The 23,728-nt window shown below is 43.1% G+C and overlaps 1 protein-coding gene across 4 annotated transcripts; it reads right to left on the bottom strand.

Moving 5' to 3' along the window:
- Positions 1–529: 529 nt before the first annotated feature.
- ADAD1 (adenosine deaminase domain containing 1) lies at positions 530–17,989 on the bottom strand. Of its 4 annotated transcripts, none has more exons than XM_081845117.1 (12): positions 17,948–17,989; positions 13,557–13,772; positions 12,091–12,279; positions 11,232–11,399; positions 10,752–10,838; positions 10,036–10,161; positions 8,690–8,813; positions 8,180–8,350; positions 6,232–6,458; positions 4,294–4,531; positions 3,614–3,746; positions 530–2,302 (listed from the first exon to the last, which is right to left on the bottom strand). In XM_081845117.1, exons 2-12 carry the CDS (start codon positions 13,759–13,761, stop codon positions 2,189–2,191), a joined length of 1,782 nt encoding a protein of 593 aa, XP_081701243.1. In that variant the 5' UTR covers positions 13,762–13,772; positions 17,948–17,989; the 3' UTR covers positions 530–2,188. The 4 variants fall into 4 exon arrangements, with proteins under 4 accessions (XP_081701243.1, XP_081701244.1, XP_081701241.1 ...); XM_081845118.1 differs by lacking the exon at positions 17,948–17,989 and adding an exon at positions 17,775–17,928; XM_081845115.1 differs by lacking the exon at positions 17,948–17,989 and adding an exon at positions 13,915–14,234.
- Between the last annotated feature and the right edge of the window lie 5,739 nt (positions 17,990–23,728).

The following is a 23,728-nucleotide window of genomic DNA, read 5'->3' as shown; positions in this document are numbered from 1 at the left end:
TTAGCGGAGTTTGTAACCTGAAGCGTTTGTAACCTGGGGCGTTTGTAACTCGAGGTACGACTGTCCACACTATTAAGGTATTATTCTCATTAGCTAGTTTACATGAAGAAAATGTGCCTTTCCCCAAATGATCTGCTACATTTATACGTAAGTATCACCTCAATATAATTCCTGGACTTCTGTAGCATAATTTGTTGTTCTGTCGCTAGATATCCCCCCCCCCTTTGGTTCATGAAGGAGGGGGGTGTTGGGCAAGGTCTATTGTCACTTGTGTCCTGTGAAGAACCCAGCACACTTTTGATATTGAGGACGTGTTAACACGGCAGCATGAGCACATGAAGTTTGGCATTGTGGGAATGCACACCAGTGGAGAAATAGGCACAGTGAAAATGTTTAGTTACCAAAAATGAATAACTCTCCATCGATTTGTTGCAATAGGCTTTAAGAACGGGGGCGGCGGTGGAGATCAAGCTTTCAAATGAAAAGGAACGCATTATTATTACTTCAAGCCACACATGTCAAACAACAATTCTCAGCAAAAAAACAAGTTTTATTGGGGGGAAACCCACAATTTAACAAAAAAAAAACCCCAACACATTTATTTCTTCATTGGGCTAAAAGTTATTGCTCAGTAACACACACTAATTTAGGAGCAGCCAAAGGGATGCCCCTCAGATGTTGTTGGACTTAAACTCCCAGTATGCCCAGTGAGAATGGCCAGTGGTCAGGGATGATGGGAATTGTAAGCCAACTGGAAAGCACCATGCAGGCTACCCGGGATAATTCCTATTAAAAAACTAGAAATCTCATCTTACTGTTCAAAGCCTCTAAATGTGAATCAGAAAACAGCGAGTCAAACCACCACCCCCTTTTAAAAAAAAGTTACAGTGTAGGTCAGGCTAGTCTTCAGATGCTCAGGCCTGTTTCATTCACAAAAGTATCACAATGAAGGTGCTGTGAAAATACTTGGGGGGCAGTGGCTTCACATGGTATAAAAGTTGTTTGCCCTGTTGTTTGTGCAACTGTACAGATACATCTTTGCTTTGTGGCCAGCAAAGACTCTCCATGCAGACAGTCATATATACGTTATAGCCATTCAGTTCCAACATGTTCCTGGCAAATAGCATTTGACTGCCAATATACATGAAACTTCCTTCACTTTGATTCAAAAACTTAGATTATGAGGACTCTTGAAACAGCTTAACCACAATAAATGCCCTTTCCAAGATACCTGCCCATATATAAACCAAGTCCTGCAGGGGCAACACCAACTTCAATGAAATGGCATTAAATATATCCTTTTGGCTACTGGTTTGCACATTTTTACCATTTCGACCACAAAAGCAGTAGAACATTTGTGAGCTTGCTAGTTCTTGGAAATCAATGTATCACACACAACTTTTTATGAAGCTGGGTAGATTGATTTTAATGGCAAACTACGGTATGTGATTAAGACCCTTTTCAGTCTTAAGGATTTTAGAGGGAAAAGGACATTAAGTCATCAACATCATCTCTGAAGTCAAATTGCATATGAAATATTTAGGACACCTGATACAATTTCCAAGTTGTTTCCAAATGCAAACACAATTATGCACAAAATACTGGGCTTGAAAAGCTTGCAGGCCTGTTTTCCATAATGTACCATGAGTAGATCACATATTTGGTTTGACCCTGCGCTCGTGGAGTTTTCTACTGCTGTAGTTTCCTAAACTTGAGTGCCCACAACTGAAAAAATATACAGCCCACCAAAGTTTAATGATGATTAATAAGGAAAATTGTGGCTTTTAAAGCCAGAAGAGAAGCAACCAATCTTTAAAACAAGGTGATGACATGGTAACTTGCACTGCCATTACAAGCAGGTACTGAATCTAGCAAAATAATAATTGCCAACACACAATTCTCCACTTTTACATTGTTCAATCTCACTTATTTTAAAGCTTCGTCGCCAAAGTATGAGAAATCAATTAAAAATATATTACTGCAAATGCATAACACACATAAAACAGCAAACTATAGTAATAAAAATGGCCCGCATATATTAACAACTTAGCTAACTTATTTTGCGTATGTACATTTTTTTCAGCAATCAGTTGACGCTGTATTGATCTACAACTACTAACCAATGAAAAAGTTAAGAAACTCAAAGAACTAGTCTACTTCAAGAGCTCCGGAGCCGACATATTAATCTTTACATACTGAATTGTTCAATACGTGGAGACTTCACAATCCAAGACCCAAAACCATGCTGCTCCAGGTAGGTTTTCAGCAAATATTTCGCTCCTTGGTAGGACTCTGCCATAATCTAAATTTTAAAAGTTCAATTAATAATTTAACAGTGAGGTTAGTATAAGGAAATCCTCACAATGTGTTTTGAAAGTCTGCATATGGCAAGCTTGTTAAAATGCACATGCTCCAGAAGGCCTATTTATCTCTAATAAAATTATTATTATTAATAATAAAATATCATCCAAAAATCACAGGGCGGTACACAACATAGAAACACAAAATACAATGTAAGAAATGAAAACCAATAATGCACCCCCCCGCCATAAACATATTTAAAAAGACATAAATTGCTTAATCTGCCAAAGGACTGGTTACAGGGAAATGTTTTCACTTGGTGCCTAAATAAGGTGACAGGCAAGTCTCACTGGGAAGAGCACTCTTGCATAAAGTAGCTGGGTAGGAGAGATGAAAATAATGCCAATATATTTTACATCTGGCAACCAATGTGCCCCTTTGGTTTCATATAGTACATGGGTAAAAAGGTAAAAGGGACCCCGACCGTTAGGTCCAGTCGCAGACGACTCTGGGGTTGCGGCGCTCATCTTGCTTTACTGGCCGAGGGAGTAAAGCTTCCGGATCATGTGGCCAGCACGACTAAGCTACTTCTGGAGAACCAGAGCAGCGCACGGAAAAGCCGTTTACCTTCCTGCCGGAGCGGTACCTATTTATCTACTTGCACTGCGTGCTGTTGAACTGCTAGGTTGGCAGGAGCAGGGACCGAGCAACGGGGGCTTACCCCATCCTGGGGATTTCAACTGCCAACCCTCACGGCCTTTTAGCAGCTGTGTGGCTCATTTAGCAGAATCACTGTATTTAGCACTAACTCTGGAAGTTTACACTCAATTCTGACCCAACTAAGCCTCCTGTCAGGAGTATACATTCTCCTACCCCACTAACCTATGCAAACTGCCTTTAAACCCCAGCCCCAGCCCTTTCTACAGTTTGAAACTGAAGAGGGCACAAGGATCTATCATCTACTTTATCATGCTCTTCCTATCTTTTAAATACAAGATTAAAGCTAATTAAACTCATTGGTTAAAGCAGATGGATTGATTACTAAATTTCTTCCCTGTATCATGGTAAACAAATTACCAACGTGCTCTTGTTCTAAAATACAACAGAACCATGTATACTACTGAATTACTTTCCAGATTAATGAATAGTATTGAACTGTGACCTTTAGATTAACAGCTATTCAATAACAAGATCTAGGATATTGTTTCCCCTTGCTAGCGTTAAAACCAAACCAATTCTGAACTCAGTGAATGAACAAAATAGAATTCACGAGATCTGCGCTTACAGCAAGTTTCCTTTCATTAAGTCTCACCTTTGCTTCATGGTAGGTGCCCGCTTTAAGTAAATCATCTCTCTTTGATTCTTTAACCACTAAGTTGAAACGACTTAACATTGCAGCCTTGCAAAGACGACTTGCCATTGAAATGCCGCTTTTGAATGGTGAACTAGGTATGAAAAATAGTGAGGATAAAGAGCACACTAGTGGTTATTTGTCTGAATTCAACTAGTTACAGAGAACAAAGTTACTGAAAATCCTTAACAGGTTTAGGGTTACGTGGAAAACTAGAAGCCTCCGTTTCAAAGTTATTTTATAGAATGCATAACCATGATTAAAAGTAAAGGTAAAGGACCCCTGACAGTTAAGTCCAGTCGCGGATGACGCTGGGGTTGTGGCGCTCATCTTGCTTTACAAGCCGAGGGAGCCAACGTTTGTCTGCAGACAGTTCTTCCGGGTCATGTGGCCAGTATGACTAAGCCACTTCTGGCGCAACGGAACACCCAAACCAGAGCAGTGCACGAAAATGCCGTTTACCTTCCCGCCGGAGCGGTACCTATTTATCTACTTGCACTTTTTGGTGTGCTTTCAAACTGCTAGGTTGACAGGAGCAGGGACCGAGCACATGAGAATAACTTCCCACTTGTTTTGAACAGAGGACGATTAAGCTAAGGTGCTTCTTTCAATTTAATGTACTTTTTCTTATAAACATTTACCTTTCTGTGATCTTCCCATTTAGCCCATCTACGACCTCCAGCGACAAGTCTCCTTGGGACCAATTCAAACTAAGAGATCTGCGTTCCAAATCTACCTGTACAGCGTAAGCAGCAGTTACCAAGCTAATGCGAGGTTTGTTCACCATGTAGAACATGGGCAGTTTTGAAGTGAGAGCATCATCTACCCGTTGTTTGATAGCTATTTCCAGTCCTCGCGTATCTTGGCAGTTCCCATCCCCTAAAAAACATTAAGAACCACACCAAATATTAAGAGAAGATCAAGGCATGCTTCTAGACTCAGAAGCTTTGCTCTATGGAGATGTACAGTTACCATTTACTCTCTGCTTTAAGCCCCATTCCCATAGAACATTAGTTTTCAGAAGTTAACAAGACATGTAGCACACTAAACGCAGATACTAGGAAACACCCAGTGTTTTAATATTTAATATTGACTGAAAGGAGAGACTCAAGTCTAAACACACAAGGTGCATACTGGATGTGCACTAGGAAGTTTACCACATAACACCGGTCTTGAAAGACCTACATTGGCTCCTAGTACATTTCCAAGCACAATTCAAAGTGTTGGTGTTAACCTTTAAAGCCCTAAACAGCCTCGGCCCAGTATACCTGAAGGAGCGTCTCCACCCCCATCATTCTGCCCGGACGCTGAGGTCCAGCGCCGAGGGCCCTCTGGCGGTTCCCTCATTGCGAGAAGCAAAGCTACAGGGAACCAGGCAGAGGGACTTCTTGGTAGTGACGCCCACCCTGTGGAATGCCCTCCCATCAGATGTCAAAGCGATAAACAACTACGTGACATTCAGAAGACATCTTAAGGCAGCCTGTTTAGGGAAGTTTTTAAGGTGTGACATCTTAGTGAATGAATGAATTTTATTGCGGTCAGAGACCAGGATTAAGAAAAGCATATAGATAAAATAGCAGTTGGGATTTTTGACCGATAATTGTTAGGGCAAATGAGGACAAGGAAACAGGCATAAAACATCCGAATAAAATACAAGATTAAACACAGGTAATGGATAGATTAAAAAACTAATAATTAAAACAGATAAGAGCTTAAAACCAACAAAGACACGCAGTTAAAACAGCTGTAAGAGCATAAGAACTAAAAGACTTGCAGATAAAACAACTATAAGAGGCTGCAGAGTAGAAGTCTCTTAAATAGAGGACACTCACAACGTTAAAAACTGCTGTGCAAATATGGTTAAAACAGACAATTAAAACAATATACAACACTAAATTTAGAAGCAATGTGCAATTCTTAGTGTATTTTTGGTCTTTGTAGAAGCCGCCCAGAGTGGCTGGGGAAACCCAGCCAGATGGGTGGGGTACAAATATTAAATTATTATAATATTATTATTATTACACCAAGTGCAGCTTTCTACCCTGTGCATAAGTGTTCACAAACATGGGACTCACTCTCAAACATTACTGGTGTTCACAATCAGAAATGGCAGAGAGGTGATCTTTTCATGCAAAGGGTACAGAATAAAAGTACAAACACCATGCGCATGTAGCATACAGATGAACTGATTTCATGTTAATTGGCCCAGAGATTGGATAGACTTGGCTTTCAACCTGTAAATCAAAATTTTTCAAAACTATGTTTTGATATCTCGAACTACGGTTCCCTCCAGGACTATGGGAACTGTAACCCATGACATCTGGAGGGCACTAGGTTGCAAAATGCTTTTAAAATGTCATTTTATATTTTAGTACTGAATTTTGTAAGCTGGTTAAGCACTTTGAATAGAAAAAAGATAAGACATTTATCAAACTTAAAGCTAAATTTCATGTCGCTGTATGTTTCAGAAGCTGTTCTGTTTTGGGGGCCGCTTAACAACCCAACAGACAAGCGTGAAAGTATGTGATTTGTTATGATGCATTTTAACAGTATTTAATAAGTAGAAGTCACTCACTTACCAACAATGATCCTGTTAACATAAACGGGCTGAATGAAGTGACTTAGCAAGGCTCCCTGAACACCCAGTACTTCCCATCTTGTCAGTTTGTCACTAGCAGACATGCTGCTTATTCTAGAAATTTCAGCAGGGCAGTAGACAGTGAGATAAACCTTGCCTTCCACGGCGACATGAAGGCACAGTTCCTCATCAGCTTCAAATGCAGATGCAGAATTGGGAGTGAGGCGTCTATAATTAAGTATATAGCACAATAATTAAGATATAGCAGTTTCACCCATCATAGCAAAATAGAAGTCAGCCTCTAAGTGGATGCCTTGCTACCAGGGCTTTTTTTCAGCCACAGCTTGACAGAACTCAAGTTCTAGCCCCTCTCAGGGACTAAAGGTAGCTGGCAAAGCTCCTTTTGGGCTAGGTCAACAGCTCAAAGAACTATGGTATCTTTGGCTAATAGGGAGCTATCAGCAGTATGTGATTTCGTTCCAACTGACCTTTTCCTATCACCCTGGCAAGCAATAGCATGCTAATACAGTGGTACCTCAAGTTACATACACTTCAGGTTACATACGCTTCAGGTTACAGACTCTGCTAACCCAGAAATATTGCTTCAGGTTAAGAACTTTGCTTCAGGATGAGAACAGAAATCGGTTTCCGGCGGTGCAGCAGCAGGAGCCCCCATTAGCTAAAGTGGTGCTTTAGGTTAAGAACAGTTTCAGGTTAAGAACAGACCTCCAGAACGAATTAAGTACTTAACCCGAGGTACCACTGTACATGGAAACATACATAACAGGACAGGCTCCACATTCATAACTGTTGTCACAATCACAATATCAATTATTTCTTTCAAGAGGACCCCTTCTCAACCACTAGGAAGCTATGCCAACAAGGGGAATCTTTTAAGGCTTGGATTCTGCAACAGCTAGTCTTCATCCTTCAATATAAACAGAGCCAGTTTGGGAAGGCAGGGAGCTCCTTTCCAAGATGAAAGCAGGTGGTGCCCACCAAAACGTGCCCTCTATTCCTGCCGAATAACTGGTTCACAGCCCAGAAAAACCTACTGTAAATGGGTAGAAGTCTGCATACATACCGTATTTTTCGCCCTATAGGACGCACCGTCCCATAAAGCGCACCTAGTTTTTTGGGGGGAAAATAAAGGGGGGAAATTATTTTTCCCCCAGACGCGGGGCTGGGGCGGGGGAGGCCCGAGCTTCCCCCGACCCCAGTCCCCAAACAGGCAGCTCTCTGCAAGCCGTGGGAGCCCAGGGCTGGCTCCCGCTGCTTGCGGAGAGGTCCGCGAAGCCTGGACGCACTGATCTCAGCGGGCACAGGCTTCGGCATGCAGGCAGCTCTCCGCAAGCAGCGGGAGCGCTCCCGCCACTTGCGGAGAGGTCCGCAAAGCCTGGAGAGCGAGAGGGGTCTGTGCGCACCGACCCCTCTCGCTCTCCAGGCTTCAGCGAAAGCCTGCCTTCGCCCCATAGGACGCACACACATTTCCCCTTCATTTTTGGAGGGGAAAAAGTGCATCCCATAGGGCGAAAAATACGGTACATACAAAAGCAAAACATGTTTGGTAATAATTGGCTAATTGCATATGAGTTAATTTGTCAAAGAGAATTCTATCCCTTCAGTTGTGAACAAAGCACTGTAAATTTACACTAACTCAGTGCTGGGGGAAAAAATCAAAAGATCAAAGCAGTGAAAACAAAATTATCAGCTATCTGTATGAACTGGGCTACACTTAAATTTGATTTTGCATCATTTCTACGCTACTCTCCCTTTTTCTTTTCAGTAGGTTGGGCTTCCAATAATCGTAACTGCAAGCCTCTGCGATAATGATTTACAAATCAGACTAATCAATATTACTTTCTTGTACAGCAATGTAAAACCATCTTAATGAGAAAAACGCATCTGCATGAATTAAACTTTATAAAGTTGGAATGTCTAATACTTACAGCCTGGACTTAATCTGAGCAGATCCTTTTGGTAACTGATTCATGTAGAGAAATATGCTTACGTTTGGTTTTAGCGCAAGCAAGTTTGAAGATGGCTCAATGCAAAATATGGACTTATCCATCATGGCAGCATTTTTACTGTAGTAGAGCAAAAGCTGTCTATAAAAATACCTTGAAAGAAGCATAAGTATTTTCAGATACAACACAGGATGCATTTAAAATCCGTAGTAGAGAAACCAGGATGAACACAAAACTTTTAGTGTCAAATTACTTTTAGAGTCAAATTACACATTCCCAAGAATTAGCAGGCCCGGGAAGAGCTGGTCTGAGGCCCGGGGCGGGAGTCCCCAGTTGGCTGGGAGGCCCAGGGCATTCTTGGCATGACAGTTTAAGTGTGGCAGACCTCTCATATGGGTCCCTGACCAGCTTAGCCCTCCAAGGCACGGTACAAGTGTACCTGGCAGCAGTTTTAATTTGAGAAACAGCAGCAGCTTTATTTATTTTGTTTACCTAAGAAGAGAGCGTCTTGCAGTAACAACGGCATGAGAGTCATGCAATATTCTCCCATCTGGATGACCACATTGACTATAGTTGAATTCACCTGTTCCGATAGCGACCACCTCATGCTGTCTAACTAAAAACAAACAAATATTTGAGAAATTTAGTTGCCCATTTTGGAATTCAGCTTTGCTTTTATTCAATGATATTTTTAGAGATACGTCCTACAGCAGGGGTGCAGAACTGAATTTGATATAGGGATGCAAGAACAAATGATCCTGTCAGGGAACTGCCATCGGAGCCTAGGGTGGTGGCAAGGCTCCCAGACGCTGGAGAGGGAACCAGCAGGGAGAGAGGGAGAGCTTCCGCTGAGGAAGGAGAGGAGGAGGGGGCATCGGAGGGAAGGCTCAGGGACGCTTCCAGCGAGACCAGTGGAGAGAGCTCAGGACCTCCCCTTGGGACGCCCACTCTGCGCAGAAAGCTTTCGCGCAGGGAATCTAGGCAGAGACTCTGTCAAGGAGCTTTAATGTTGGAAGAAATTCAGGAAACGCCCACTGGCGGATTCTGCCAGTGATTAAGACAGCCACGAAGTAAGGGCTGTCCGGTTAGGGAAAGTTTCAAGCCAACTACTCAGTTTGGAGCGGTTCTGCGCTTACGCACAAGCAACCCCTTATCCCATTACAGATCCCTATATTCTAAACAAAATGCTTGTTTAACCTGTAGGTAGGTTGTATGAATTGTGTATTGCTTTGTAATGATTTGTTGGGTCTCTGGACCATAATAAAGATTGATGATGAATTTGAACAAAGGACTGGGGCCACAAGCTGTCAGCTCCCTGTAGGCCAGTTTGACAGGCCTATCCATCACCTAACATCATACGTAAGATGCAAGCCAGGCAATACAGTGGTACCTTGGTTTATGAACTTAATCTGTTCTGGAAGTCCGTTCTTAAACCAAAGTGTTCTTAAACCAAGGCGTTCTTTCCCATAGCAGCGGGGGACTCAATTTACAAATGGCACACACTCAACAAGAAGCGGAACATGTTTTGCTCCCAAGGCAAAGTACACAAACCAAAACACCTACTTCCGGGTCTGCGGCGTTCTTAATCCAAGTTGTTCATAAACTAAGCTGTTCTTAAACCAAGGTACCACTGTATGTGCCAAATTCCTAAGCAACAGCACCTCTCAATATTTCCTTTTGAATTTTACGCTAGATCCTCACCAGTCCCATGCCTAACTTTCAGTGATGAATGATGTGGCCAAACCACATCACTGGGGGGGGGGGGGGAAATAGGGTGGCTTTATGGGGACCAGAAGTTGCCATTGCAATTTCACCAACAACACCACGTTTATGCTTACCTCTTTCAATTATGAAAGCAGCCAGCGAACTGCTACAACTCTGGTACTCTGGATATTTAGCAGTCAAGCTGTTGAATGTTTCCCTGACAGCTTGAGAAATTTTTTCATACGCAAGATGCAGCCCTTCTAGTAAAGTTATAAAGAAAAAGCAAAGCATCAAAACCAACTGTTTAGAAATATTGGAGATCATCACTAAAGGGGAAAAACAGTGTACATGAATGTTTATTCTCTTTGGTATAAGGAGGAAGTGTGGAATGGTAAATCCTTCTCTTGGGAGTCTACAGAGAGTACTTCAAGTAACGATCTGCTTTCTTAAGTATATACAAGTAGTACACAAGCAAGCTTATCTTTACACAACAGCCCTTCCACACCATTCGCTAGATTATGTACCCTACTGCATCTCTGGTTATATCACCAATAATTGTTGTTTTTAGTTGACCCAAAACAAAGCAAAAACGAAAAAACCAGAGTGATAGCTCACTTGAGATGCCACAACAAAGTTCCATCTTTATAAGCCTAACAATTCTACACTTTATAGAGCGATACCAAACCAACACCTGCAGATGTTAAGGCACCAATGAAGGTCTTGCTTGGCACCCCAAGTGCTGGGTTAGTGGCTCACCTGTAAACTGTGCTATGGAAACAGCAGTTTATTTGGTGATAAAAAATGAACATGCACAACCATACATTTGATAGAAAAAACAGAAAATGCCTACCATAAGGAAGCTTTGAAATGTAGCTAGCTTCAGCTGTTCTTTGAGGTTCAGTTACGGTTGTAGTTTCTGAAAGATTCCTGGGAGGACCTGCAAAGATACCAAATTGGAAAAAATGAGAAGCTAACAACCTAACATGTTACTTAAGAGAAATATATGCTCCTTTAACCAATATATGCTACAAACCAACACAACTGGTCTCTGGAATAGTCAAAGTACCCCACACATCAACTGTCTGCAATACAACTAGACCACGTGGCGCCAAAACTTTGGAATATTCCGACACACATCATAGATACTATGAAGATTCAAAAAATGGCAGAAACGGGGGCAAGAAGATACAGTACTATCTACCACTTTTTTCAGTATCCCCAGCCCTAGGGCCCCAATACAGAATAAAAGATTGGGTTAGTCTACGATAACATGGTTCCCCCACCCCTGAACCTGAGAGTGAAGAGAAAAACATCATAGTAGCAAAAATACCTGAATTTTCTAGAGGTTTTGGTTCTGTCTCATCTAACTGCAGTAATTCATCAAGAGCAAGTTTTGCGGCATTGGATTTTGATTCCTTCTTGTTTTGTCCCAATCCAGTCTTATACTGAATGCCATCAACCACAGCACAAAATGCAAAATATGATCCCAAGAGATTACCTTAAAAAGTGCCACAGGAAATCTTTTTTTAGATAAATGCAACTGTAAAAGTTTTATATTATTATAATTTATGAATATTGCATTTCACCAAATTTGAATTCCGTTGTATCTAATAGCTCAATATTGGTAGAAAACCAACCATTCCAGGGATATGCAGACAGCGCTGCTCTTTCCTAATCTTCATTCTCCAGCCAAACCAAGACGTAGCTATCATATCATTGCCACACCGAACTTCAAGTATGACAGAAATTTGAATATTGTTTTCATTTCCAATTTAAATTGGGTTCCTAATCAGTTATTTGGGACTGTCAAATGACAGAAACTTCTTCTAGATAAGTGTTTTAGATGGAGTTACTGATTTCATCAATTCCCAGAATTATGACTTATGCTTTGCATTTCTAGAGCAGGGAATGAGGATACTAAGTTGCAACCAAGCAAAGGCAAGTGACCTCTCCAACAATGGCGGTAGCACAGGAAAGATTGCAAAATATCTAAATGGCAACCAAGGAATAGTATGTCATGGGTCGATTTTAATCAAGTTGTGCAGCCACTGAAATAACAGAGGGACCAAACTAATATTATATGGCAGCTTTGAATGCCACCTATTAAACAGCACCTGTAATGTCCCAGTACTAGAATAGAGTGGATTCCCAAGAAAGTGATTTTTTTAAAAAAATATATATATATTTACCTGTTGCTACTGTTTCCTTTAATTCAAGCTGTACGCGCTGCATTTGTGCAAACTGATGCAAAGCAGACACTGGGTTTATATCCCCTCGTTTATATTTTGTGACAAATTCCTTCGGGATTTTCTTGGGAGGAAGTGAAGTGATCGGAACAATGGGTCCTGCTTTGGAATATAGGCAGTCAGGAACTTGACCTAAAATGCATTAGTTGATAATAGCGTAAGTCAAAATATTTGCTTGGCAGCTTTTGCCAGTTCATTTTTGGCTATTCAGAAAGTGCTTCTTCACCTTATCAAAAGCATTGTGATATTTTTCAACTTTTTAAAAGCTATTTTTATTTTCAAGGTTGTTACTTTATGAAGTTTTTATATATGACATTTATGTGGTATTTCTCCCAATAAACAAGGTAATTAGAGGCAATCAGGTGGAGTGGGATTGAACTGTAGACTGCTTGCACATAAAGACTATTATGGATACTGGGGAGTTCTTGGGATATTTCCACATATAATTAAGGGACTTCAGGCACTTTAAAGACAAACATTTAAAAAGAAAGACACAAATGTGGGGCTGTTAAAGAACTGTGAACACAATCCCATAGCAATGCATCTAGATTCCTTGTCTCAATAGGGGTTTTAATTATTAAAGCAAAAACAGATATTAAAACCAATAAAACATGATGAAGCATTGAGATATTAACTGGAAGATCTTTGAACAAGTAGCTTTAAGATAAGCAAAAGCAATGTTCTCTCCATACATTTTTTTTTTAGTCTCCAAAAATTCTGATTTCACAGGTATGTGGTCACACAACATTCAGATGGCCAATGAGTATCTTTTGTTTTGGCCAGACCGGTGAAGAAACCTTGCTGTTAAAAGCAAAAATGATTCTGGAGAACAAAAACAAATAGCAGCAGCAGAAATTTGGAAGAGCACAGGTCAGGTTAAGACCAGCAGAGTTAAGTTTAAAATGCTAATTTGGCTGCGATCACATCAGACATAGGAAATAGCCTTATTTGAAACACATTTGAAACACTTATGCCATTTTAATAATCATGGCTCACCCGGCCTACCCGAAGTGTGGAAATGGTAGTTGTTAAGGGTACTGGAAACTGTAGCTCTGAGTGCAAAACTACAGTTTGTAGGAGTCCTCGAGCAAAGCCATGGCAGTTAAAACAGAATTAAAAGGGCTCTAAAATATGTCGTGCGGATGTGACCTAACTCAGATCAGCCTCGGACAGCATGGCAACATCTGGAGAAGAGAAGCCAGGGCACACCACCCCCAGATATTTTGGCCAGCATTTGGCCACAAAGAGAGGGGGGGGACACTGGGTTAGAAATTATTCAAGAAAACTGCCAGAAACTGCCTTTTCCTCCAGACAGAAGCAAAATCCTCCAGATATTCCCAACAGGAAAAAGCCTTCCAAGACCGTCAGCCGAAAACGACGGTTTACAAAAACCAACACCATATGATTACCTGAGATGTTGGTCACCTTGGAAGCCAAGGTGGAAATGTTAGACGTTTCTGCCGGTAAAAACATGGCTTTGGCGCTCTCTGCCTGCGGAAACAAGGGAGCCGAGGCCTGCAGAGAAGGTTGGGGCGGCGGCTGGGCGGGCAGGTTCTTCTTCAGCATTTGGGCAAAGCTGGGCACTCGGGACGCCTGGGGCCAGTCGCTCGCCATCTTGCCCCAACCTGGAAACAAAAGCAGGGGTTATTGTCAGAGATTCAGGACTGCTGGGGCGTGTGGGCCCAGTCTTAGGGACACCTGCCCGCTCCTAGTAACACAATAAGGAGGAGGGGGAAAGCAACCCAAACGCCGCTGACTTGACCAGACCTTCCTCAGAAAAGGATTTAAACCGACAGCAAAGGTCAAACACACAATCCTTCCACAGACAAGATGGCGCAGCGATGCGCCGGGCCTGTAGGCCTCCCTTCCGGAGCCACGGAATGACGCCACCTTGGCCCAACGGAACGCAGCATCCTTCGGGCCAAACCAACCAATTCCAACAGAAGCCGGGCTCACAGGCTGCAAAGAGGGGCATGGCTGCTCAAGCTCTCGAAGCGCTTTTTGCGGTCCCACAACAACCGCCCGAGGGAGAACGCCCTTGCGCCAGGGTGCGCCACTCGCAGGGCCCTACACATAACACAGGCGGCTTGCTTCCTTGGTCTCTCTCCCCCTACATCCACCATCGTCCTAACGGCTCCTGCGGCACCACAAATACTCAATGGTCACTGGCGCCCCTGAAGTGTGTGTGGGGGGGTCCTGGGGACATTTATTTATTATTTCTTTAATTATTTACATCTCTATACAGTGGATGCTCGGGTTGCGAACGTGATCCGTGCGGGGTGCATGTTCGCAACCCGCAGCGGCGCGTCTGTGCACGTGCGGGTTGCAATTCGGTGCTTCTGCACATGCGCAAAGTGCAAATTAGCACTTCGGTGCATGCGCCGAAACCTGGAAGTAACCCATTCCAGTACTTCCGGGTTTCAGCGGTCCGTAACCTGAAAAAACGCGTCTGTAACCCGAGGTATGACTGTACCACTTTTTTCTTCCAACGGTCTCAAGGTGGGGTGTAGTGGCCAGATTTATGTATAAGCTAGACAAGCGATAGCTTAGGGCCCCACTCTCTTGGGGGCCCCAAAAAAATTTAAAGGAAAAAAACCTGGAGGTACATTTCCAAAATATAAGATAAAAAAACAAGTAAAACAAAACCTACACACAGCAAAAATAAATTGTGTTGCGCAGGCTCCTGTGATGGAAGTAATGGGCCCCACCTGGTAGCCTGCTCCCTAAAATATCACTGGTTTGCTCATTTCTATATACAGGGTGCCTACAGGCTGCATGGACTGGTCAATAAATTACCATATAGCATATATGCAACACAAAAAACAGCGGCAACTTGTTGTTGACAAAGGATAGATGGACATATAAAGGGCCCCATTGCCTTCAGTAGCTCAGGGCCTCATCAAACCTAAATCTGGCCCTGGTGGGGTGTATGGTTCTCCCCCCACCCACCCAAGCCTGTGAAGTAGGTTAGGCCCAAGGTGGTTCACGGCCAAGTGGGGATTTGAACCCTACTCTCCCAGGCCCTAGTCAAATCATTGCGCCTCACTGGCTAGGCTCTCTGCAACCCCTTACGGCCCCCAACAGATTGTGGGCCGGCGAAAATTTTGCTGGGCCTGGGAGGGTTCATGTCTACTTGACTAGAATGCTTTAAAATGAAATAAAAGGCAGCCTTCCTTAGGGTTAGCGTGTCTTCTGAACTCACTTAGCCCTCTCCAAGTGAGGAGATGCACAGCAACATGCTGGGGAGGTGCAAAGTGTGTTGGGGGGGCGGGGACCTGAATAGTGGCATGTGGTGAGTTTTTTTTCATAGAGGAAGAGTTATGTAGAGTTGGAAGGGACCCCCAAGGACATCTAGTCCAACCCCCTGCAAGGCAAGAATATCAGCATATGCTCACCCTAGTCTTAATGACTCTCTCTCTCGCACACTTGATTCTGTTATGATTGGATCCTCTACATGGTTCTGTTTTCTTGAAATCAATAAAAAGTATTTTTTAAAAGATCTGTCAGTTAGCACACATCAGGCAGAGATTTTTAAAAAATACATGGAATGTGCCTTTTTTAAAAAAATTCAAATCACCTGGCTTGGGTGGTTTATGGAACTTTTAAACAAAACATTTTAAAGAAAACTTGGCATCATATCTGAATTAAAAAGAAGGGGGATGAATTCCAGAAACTTGGAAAGACTCAAGGTTAGTAATGGTACCAAAACCTGGCAAAGATCCTGTTATTAGACTCATGCCATTCAAATGCATTAATCAAGATTCAAAAATATTTTCATGCAGACAGATTAGCAGAATTAACGCCTCGCCTGGTTGGCAAAAATCAGGTGGGCTTTGTAAGAGGGAGGATTTAAATACTTTAATGATTTTTATTTCAGAAAAAGAACTGGCAAATAAGCTTAAATAGCATCACTGGTTCAATTCCAAATTCGTTCAACTTCTACATAATTTACAGAAAATCAGTAAGGCTATAATCAGAAATCATGGTTGGGATAGACACACAAAACAGAGGGGTCTTTTCTTGCCCCTACTTTTTGGAACTTTTGACGATAAGTAGAGACCTTGGCTATAAAAATTAAAACTTTATTTTTAATTTGCAAATTTAGTAACAAAAGGGGAAAAGGAAAAACAAATATGGCAAAATAGTAATGAAAAACGCCCATTGTATATAAAAAATTAGAGACAAACCACTTGTGGAGGGTGTCATAATACATGAGACAACACACAAGTTAAACTTATCTGCAGATGTTACAGACTTTATGCTTTTCAGTGGGTGAGTGGGACTTCCCAATCTGGTACTACCATGCATCCAAATTAGCTCTAATAAACAGAATGTACACATCTGAGAAGCAAATGGAATTGGAACATCTCTACAGGAAATCTCAAACCAAAACAATACACCTCTTATTCACTAAAGCAGCATTAAAAATTTGGGTCAGACTCCTCAGTTAGCTTTCTCTCCACTGACATCAATCCTTCAAAATGAAACTGTGCTCTAATAATCACGCTCTATTATTATCACTACTAATTTTATTTTAATACACTTCTCTACTTTCTTTTTGTGTCTTGTATTCACACCTAACAAATTACATTTTGCTCCCCCACTTAACATTCAACTTTTCATTAGGCACCCCCTTCAAAGAAACCCAAACCCCAGCAATGATAAGACAGCACTAAGGTCTCTGAACCACATAACAATAAAAAAGCATTTCTCTGAGTTTTTTAAAAGCATTTATGCTTTCTGGCCCATCCCAGAAGTTCTGAATATATTGACTGATTACAGAGCAATGGCAGCGACGAAAACTAAGGCTACAAAGACAACAATATTGTTTTTATTATTAAATTCATTACCCTCCCTCCAACAGCAGGTTCCGGGGCATGCTAAAACCAGCTGAAATTCCTAATTAAACACAGCTAAAACAGATTAGTCACAGGAATAGGGAGGGTCCTGAAGACACACTACGCAGGTGATAATCATCAGAGTAAAGTAGTGGGCCTTCAACATTTGCCAAAAGCCTAGTCAAAGCGCAAACACAGAATCTCAAGAGTTGTGGAGGTGGAAGGGACCTCAAGGATCATCTAGTCTGACCCCCTGCAATGCAGGAAACCTGCCCACAGCCACCCCTGGGTGGGCTCGAACCACCAGCCTTCTGGCTAACAGCAAGATACACTGACCCACTCCAGGGAGGAAATTCCGTAACTCTGGAGCTGCAGAAAAGAATGCCCCCCTCTCACCCAGGCCACCACATTGCTAGTATCTGATCTTCCCTCTGCTATTTATGAGCAGTTATTTTGATGCTCTGTACCTTTTAGTACCTAAATAAAAATACTTTTTAAAAAGGCAACAAGAGGCAAAGCACATTTCTGGTTGGGCAGGCCACCTGCCACATTTCTAAGAGAAATGACGGCATATATGCACATTAACCTTTCCACCCTCACTTTACTTCATTTTAAGTAAAACAATATTTTTTAAAAAAAGTTTGTATTTTATATATCAAGCATTACTCAACCAAATTCCAAACAGCATTAATGAAGAGAAGGCTTTTAAAAAAAAAGTGTCCCTACACAAACATTTCATGTTCAAATTAGACATAAAAAACACTGGCAAAATTTATCCAGAAAACCTACTTTAGAACTGGGACAACTGAAAGCAGAGACCTAGCAGTCTCTAAGTAAGTGAGGAAGAACAAGTGACCAGCTGAGCCCCCAAGTACAATTACAAGACCCAAAACATGTTTTTGCATATCAAAGGCAACTGCTGACACGTGGAAATAGTCAGCCAGCTTGCAACTCCTCCTCACCTACACGCAACTCCCAACCAAGCCCGTCTCAATCTGGGCTCCCTGCAAACAGAGCAGGAGAGGAAAAGCAACAGACCAAACCAACTGAAAGGAAAAAAAGGGTGACAGGGAGAGTTCATTCTCCCTTTCTTATTAATTAAAGTCCATTTTTATTTTTATTACCATAACATTTCTCCAGCATTTAAAAACACCTCTGACCTATTCTTCATACTGTATAATATGTTTAGTATATCCTACAGACGGAGTATTAAGAAAAGGTTTCTCCCCCTGCTGTAGAAAAGATGGTTTGTGCAAGACCTCATTGATGAAGGGATGTGGTGCAAGAAGATTAGATGGGGTCTACTAAGGAGGGGTTTAGGGCTGCTATTAAACCATTTATTTTTGTATGGGAAGAATAAGAATAAGAATAAGAATAAGAATAAGAATAAGAATAAGAATAAGAATTTTATTATTTATATCCTGCTGACCTGGCTGGGTTTCCCCAGCTTAAAGGTACAGTGGTGCCCCGCAAGACGAATGCCTCGCAAGACGAAAAACCCGCTAGACGAAAGAGTTTTCCGTTTTCGAGGCGCTTCGCAAGACAAATTTCCCTATGGGCTTGCTTCGCAAGACGAAAACGTCTTGTGAGTCTTGCGATTTTTTTCGCTTTCCCCCCCTTTTTCTAAGCCGCTAATAGCCACTTAGCCGCTTTGCCGCTAATAGCCGCTAAGCCGCTAATAGCACTAAGCCGCTAATAGGGTTGCTTCGCAAGACGAAAAAACCGCTAGACGAAGAGACTCGCGGAACGGATTCTTTTCATCTTGCGAGGCACCACTGTAAAGGGTAAAGGGACCCCTGACCATTAGGTCCAGTCATGGCCGACTCTGGGGTTGCTGTGCTCATCTTGCTTTACTGGCCGAGGGAGCCGGCGTATGGCTTCTGGGTCATGTGGCCACCATGACTAAGCTGCTTCTGGTGAACCAGAGCAGCGCACGGAAACACTGTTTACCGTATTTTTTGCTCTATAAGACTCACTTTTTCCCTCCTAAAAAGTAAGGGGAAATGTGTGCGCGTCTTATGGAGCGAATGCAGACTGCGCAGCTATCCCAGAAGCCAGAACAGCAAGAGGGATTGCTGCTTTCACTATTCAGCGATCCCTCTTGCTGTTCTGGCTTCTGGGATTCAGAATATTTTTTTTCTTGTTTTCCTCCTCCAAAAACTAGGTGCATCTGGTGCGTCTTATAGAGCAAAAAATGTGGTACCTTCCTGCCAGAGCAGTACCTATTTATCTACTTGCACTTTGACGTGCTTTCGAACTGCTAGGTTGGCAGGAGCAGGAACTGAGCAAAGGGAGCTCAACCCGTTGTGGGGATTCCAACCGCCGACCTTCTGATCGGCAAGTCCTAGGTTCTGTGGCTTAACCCACAGCACCACCCGCGTCCCTTTAGGTCAGAATAGAGTTTCTCAAACTTGGGTCTCCAACCCTCTGCCAAGAAGTAGTACTATAGTTTTAATGAGTGTATCACTTATTTCACTACCACTTCTGTGAGGCCCTGCCACCATTGCTAGGCCCACTGCCACCACTGCTACAAGGCCCCGTAAGGTCTGCTGCTGCCCCAAGGCTCAGAAAACCCCGCAACGAGGGCTGCTGAATGAAGCCTTTCCTCTGCAAGGTTTTCTTTTTCTCTACTCCCTGCTGCTTTCCCATCTACAGAGGACCCCATATGCAGACAGGCAGTTCTAACTGCAAAACGAGCCTGCGAAAAACATCATGCCCACCAACCACAGTGCTACTGTGGTCAGTTTTGCTCCTCTCCCAGCTGCATTCGCCCTTGCAATTCTTCAAAGGTTTATTGCTTTTATTTGTGGAGTGCTATGATGGTGGGAGGAACGTGGGTGGCGCTGTGGGTTAAACCACTGAGCCTAGGACTTGCGGATCAGAAGGTCGGCGGTTTGAATCCCCGCGACGTAGTGAGCTCCCGTTGCTCGGTCCCTGCTCCTGCCAACCTAGCAGTTCGAAAGCACGTCAAAGTGCAAGTAGATAAATAGGTACCACTCTGGTGGGAAGGTAAACGGTGTTTCCGTGTGCTGCTCTGGTTCACCAGAAGCGGCTTAGTCATGCTGGCCACATGACCTGGAAGCTGTCTGCAGACAAACTCCGGCTCCCTCGGCCTATAGAGTGAGATGAGCACGCAACCCCAGAGTCGTCTGCAACTGGACCTAATGGTCAGGGGTCCCTTTACCTTCATGATTGAGGGAAAGGTTACTCAAAGCAACTTACAAGTTTTAAATGAGACTTAATAAATAAAGTCTACATCCCAATCCCAAAGAAGGGCAGTGCTAAAGAATGCTCCAACTACCGCACAATTGCACTCATTTCACACGCTAGCAAGGTTATGCTTAAAATTCTACAAGGAAGGCTCAAGCAGTATGTGGACCGAGAACTCCCAGAAGTGCAAGCTGGATTTAGAAGAGGCAGAGGAACCAGAGACCAAATTGCAAACATGCGCTGGATTATGGAGAAAGCTAGAGAGTTCCAGAAAGACATCTACTTCTGCTTCATTGACTATGCAAAAGCCTTTGACTGTGTCGACCACAGCAAACTATGGCAAGTTCTTAAAGAAATGGGAGTGCCTGATCACCTCATCTGTCTCCTGAGAAATCTCTAGGTGGGACAAGAAGCTACAGTTAGAACTGGATATGGAACAACTGATTGGTTCAAAATTGGGAAAGGAGTACGACAAGGGTGTATATTGTCTCCCTGCTTATTTAACTTATATGCAGAATTCATCATGTGAAAGGCTGCGCTGGATGAATCCCTACCCGGAATTAAGACTGCTGGAAGAAATATCAACAACCTCAGATATGCAGATGACACAACCTTGATGGCAGAAAGTGAGGCGGAATTAAAGAACCTTTTATTGAGGGTGAAAGAGGAGAGCGCAAAATATGGTCTGACGCTCAACATCAAAAAAACGAAGATCATGGCCACTGGTCCCATCACCTCCTGGCAAATAGAAGGAGAAGAAATGGAGGCAGTGAGAGATTTTACTTTCTTGGGCTCCATGATCGCTGCAGATGGTGACAGCAGCCACGAAATTAAGAGACGCCTGCTTCTTGGGAGGAAAGCAATGACAAACCTAGACAGCATCTTAAAAAGTAGAGACATCACCTTGCCAACAAAGGTCCGTATAGTAAAAGCTATGGTTTTCCCAGTAGTGATGTATGGAAGTGAGAGCTGGACCATAAAGAAGGCTGATCGCCGAAGAATTGATGCTTTTGAATTATGGTGCTGGAGGAGACTCTTGAGAGTCCCATGGACTACAAAACGATCAAACCTATCTATTCTTAAGGAAATCAGCCCTGAGTGCTCACTAGAAGGACAGATCCTGAAGCTGAGGCTCCAATACTTTGGCCACCTCATGCGAAGAGAAGACTCCCTGGAAAAGACCCTGATGTTGGGAAAGATGGAGGGCACAAGGAGAAGGGGACGACAGAGGACGAGATGGTTGGATAGTGTCTTCGAAGCTACAAACATGAGTCTGACCAAACTGCAGGAGGCAGTGGAAGACAGAAGAGCCTGGCGTGCTCTGGTCCATGGGGTCACGAAGAGTCGGACACGACTAAACAACAATAAATAATTAATAAATAATGCTTATAAAGCATCTCACCTGCCGGTGGCTCCTTTGCAACTCTGTCAGACACCTCACCCAAAGCACATTTGAAGCTACAGCAAAGGTTAATCTAGTTAGAACCCCTCGTAGCCCAAATCTAACACTCCAAATTCCTTGTCCTCCATTCACCTGCATGCAGGTGTTTTGTGCTTTTGCGCTGAGCAAACTGTCATGATGAAACAAAAGCTGGGCAACTTGCACATGTTTTTATTTTTCCGAAATCCATGGTTCCAGAAAGACTTCCACAACAAACAGATGCGGCCCTTCCACATTGATCTTTTGGAGTAACCATCTCTGGGTCAGCTTAAAAAGGGCTCTGTGTCTTTGTTTTCATTATATCCCATTAATGGGGGTGTGAGTTTTTAATGCATTTTGGTAAGCCACTTTGAGTGGGGTTTTTCTTTTCTTTTTTTACCAAGCGGTGCTATAAATTTTATGAAATGCAGTAAATCAGTTTTTAAATGTGTGGCAGCTTTTGAAACAGCTATGCAGGGGAGCCTTCCATCCCAAAGGGGAAGCTCTTGAGCCTTCCTATTTCTGCAAGGAGAGGAAATCCTGGCCTCTGAGAAAAGACTGAAGATTGCTTAGAAACAGCAAACCCTCAGAGACGAAGGTCGAGATCACGTGGTGTGTGGCTGTTTCCCTCTTGGTTGCAGGTGGGTTTGCAGCTGAAGGGAAATTTACCAGCCAGGAAACTCTAAATTAAAAAGTTATTATGATTTGCCTTAGGTTGATACAAACTGAGGAGGAAAGAAGAAGGAGGACAAGTGGAAAAATGAAGCTTCTGGGGGCAGGCGCCTCTTGCTCTGGACTTGCCTTGTCAGCCTGGTAGCGTCCATGTTTCGTAGGATTACAACTCCCATCAATCCTGGCTAGCATGGCCGATGGCACTTTAAATAGTTCAGTTGGTAGAGCATGAGACTCTTAACCTCAAGGTTGCGGGTTCGAGCCCCATGTTGGGTAAAAGATTCCTGCCTTGCAGGGAATTGAACAAGATGACCCTCGTTTCCCTTCCAACTATTCCATTCTATGATTTTATTACAGGAATTGTAGTCCAAAATCTCTTGAGTGCACCAGGGTTGAGGAAGACTGATCCAGACACCAGCAGGGGTCTCACAGTGCTGTGGGAGGTGTGTGTAATTTTGTTTTGCTTTGTTGTTATGTTATGCAGGTTGAGCTCCTTCCAAACAGAGGGGTGGGGGTGGAAGCAATAGACGAGTGATAGGGGGGAAAGGGGTGGCAGTGCATGTTATATATTCAGTGGTCTGTGTTTGCCTGAGCTTGAGTCTGGACTAAGGATTCTGAGCTCTTGTGTTCTGATTCGATACATGATATCCAATCACAGAACAATTCAGGATTTGGGCCTCTGCCATTGGCCCTTAAACTCTGAGTCTTGATTCGCAGCTTGGAAGTTTAGACAGCCAATCACGTTGGGAGTGGGAGTGGCCGAGGCCTTCAGAAATGTATATAAGCAGTTGCTTTGCCCCTGTTATCCAGTTATGTAGTTCAATAAAGGTTCTTGCTGCTATCACTGTGTCTTGCCTCACGGAAACCCACCTACACTTCAGTGTGTGAGCAGGGTTTGCACTTTCTTTTGGTAACAAGGCGCAGGGCCACTTGATGTTGCTGCCTCCTCCTTTGCCCGGCCGGGCTATCTCTTTCTTCCAGGAGACACAAGGAACCCCCATCCCAGGCAGAGGCGACTGAAGCTCACACAATCTGGAGGCAGGGGACTTGATCAACTGAGAAACAAGTTGGGCAGGCCTATGGCCTGGTCAGGTCGGGTCGTCCTCTTATATACCTGCTGGGATTGACAAGGCATCTGACCCTCACCTTAATCTCATAGCTCTCCTGTAGCTGCCTCTGATTGGTTATCATTTAACTCTCACGGGAAATAATTAGCATCACATGTCATGTGCATGAAATTTGCCGAACCAATTAACCATCTAGAAGGATTACTGTTAATAGCACCAGTTTTCCTATACTGTAACTTGATATTGCTGAATATGGGCAGGCCTATGGCCTGGGCAGGCCGGGTCGTCCTCTTATATACCTGCTTGGTATGATGTGTGGTGCTAATTATTTCCTGTGAGGGTCAGATGCCTTGTGATCAAGACCCCACCAACCT

This window comes from Podarcis erhardii (assembly GCF_964252035.2).
Source record: "Podarcis erhardii genome assembly, chromosome: 17".
In the NCBI taxonomy this organism is placed as follows: Eukaryota; Metazoa; Chordata; class Lepidosauria; order Squamata; family Lacertidae; genus Podarcis; species Podarcis erhardii.
The sequence above is the reverse complement of the archived record's forward strand: the minus strand, read 5'-3'. Positions and strand labels throughout refer to the sequence as shown.

Coding starts and splice junctions, on each gene's coding strand:
- ADAD1 (XM_081845115.1), bottom strand. CDS start 14,122: ATGCCCCTCTTTGCAGCCTGTGAGCCCGGCTTCTGTTGGAATTGGTTG. Junction 11,400..12,090: donor AAAGGAAACAGTAGCAACAG/GTAAATATATAT, acceptor GCACTTTTTAAG/GTAATCTCTTGGGATCATAT. Junction 10,162..10,751: donor CATTTCAAAGCTTCCTTATG/GTAGGCATTTTC, acceptor TAACTTTACTAG/AAGGGCTGCATCTTGCGTAT.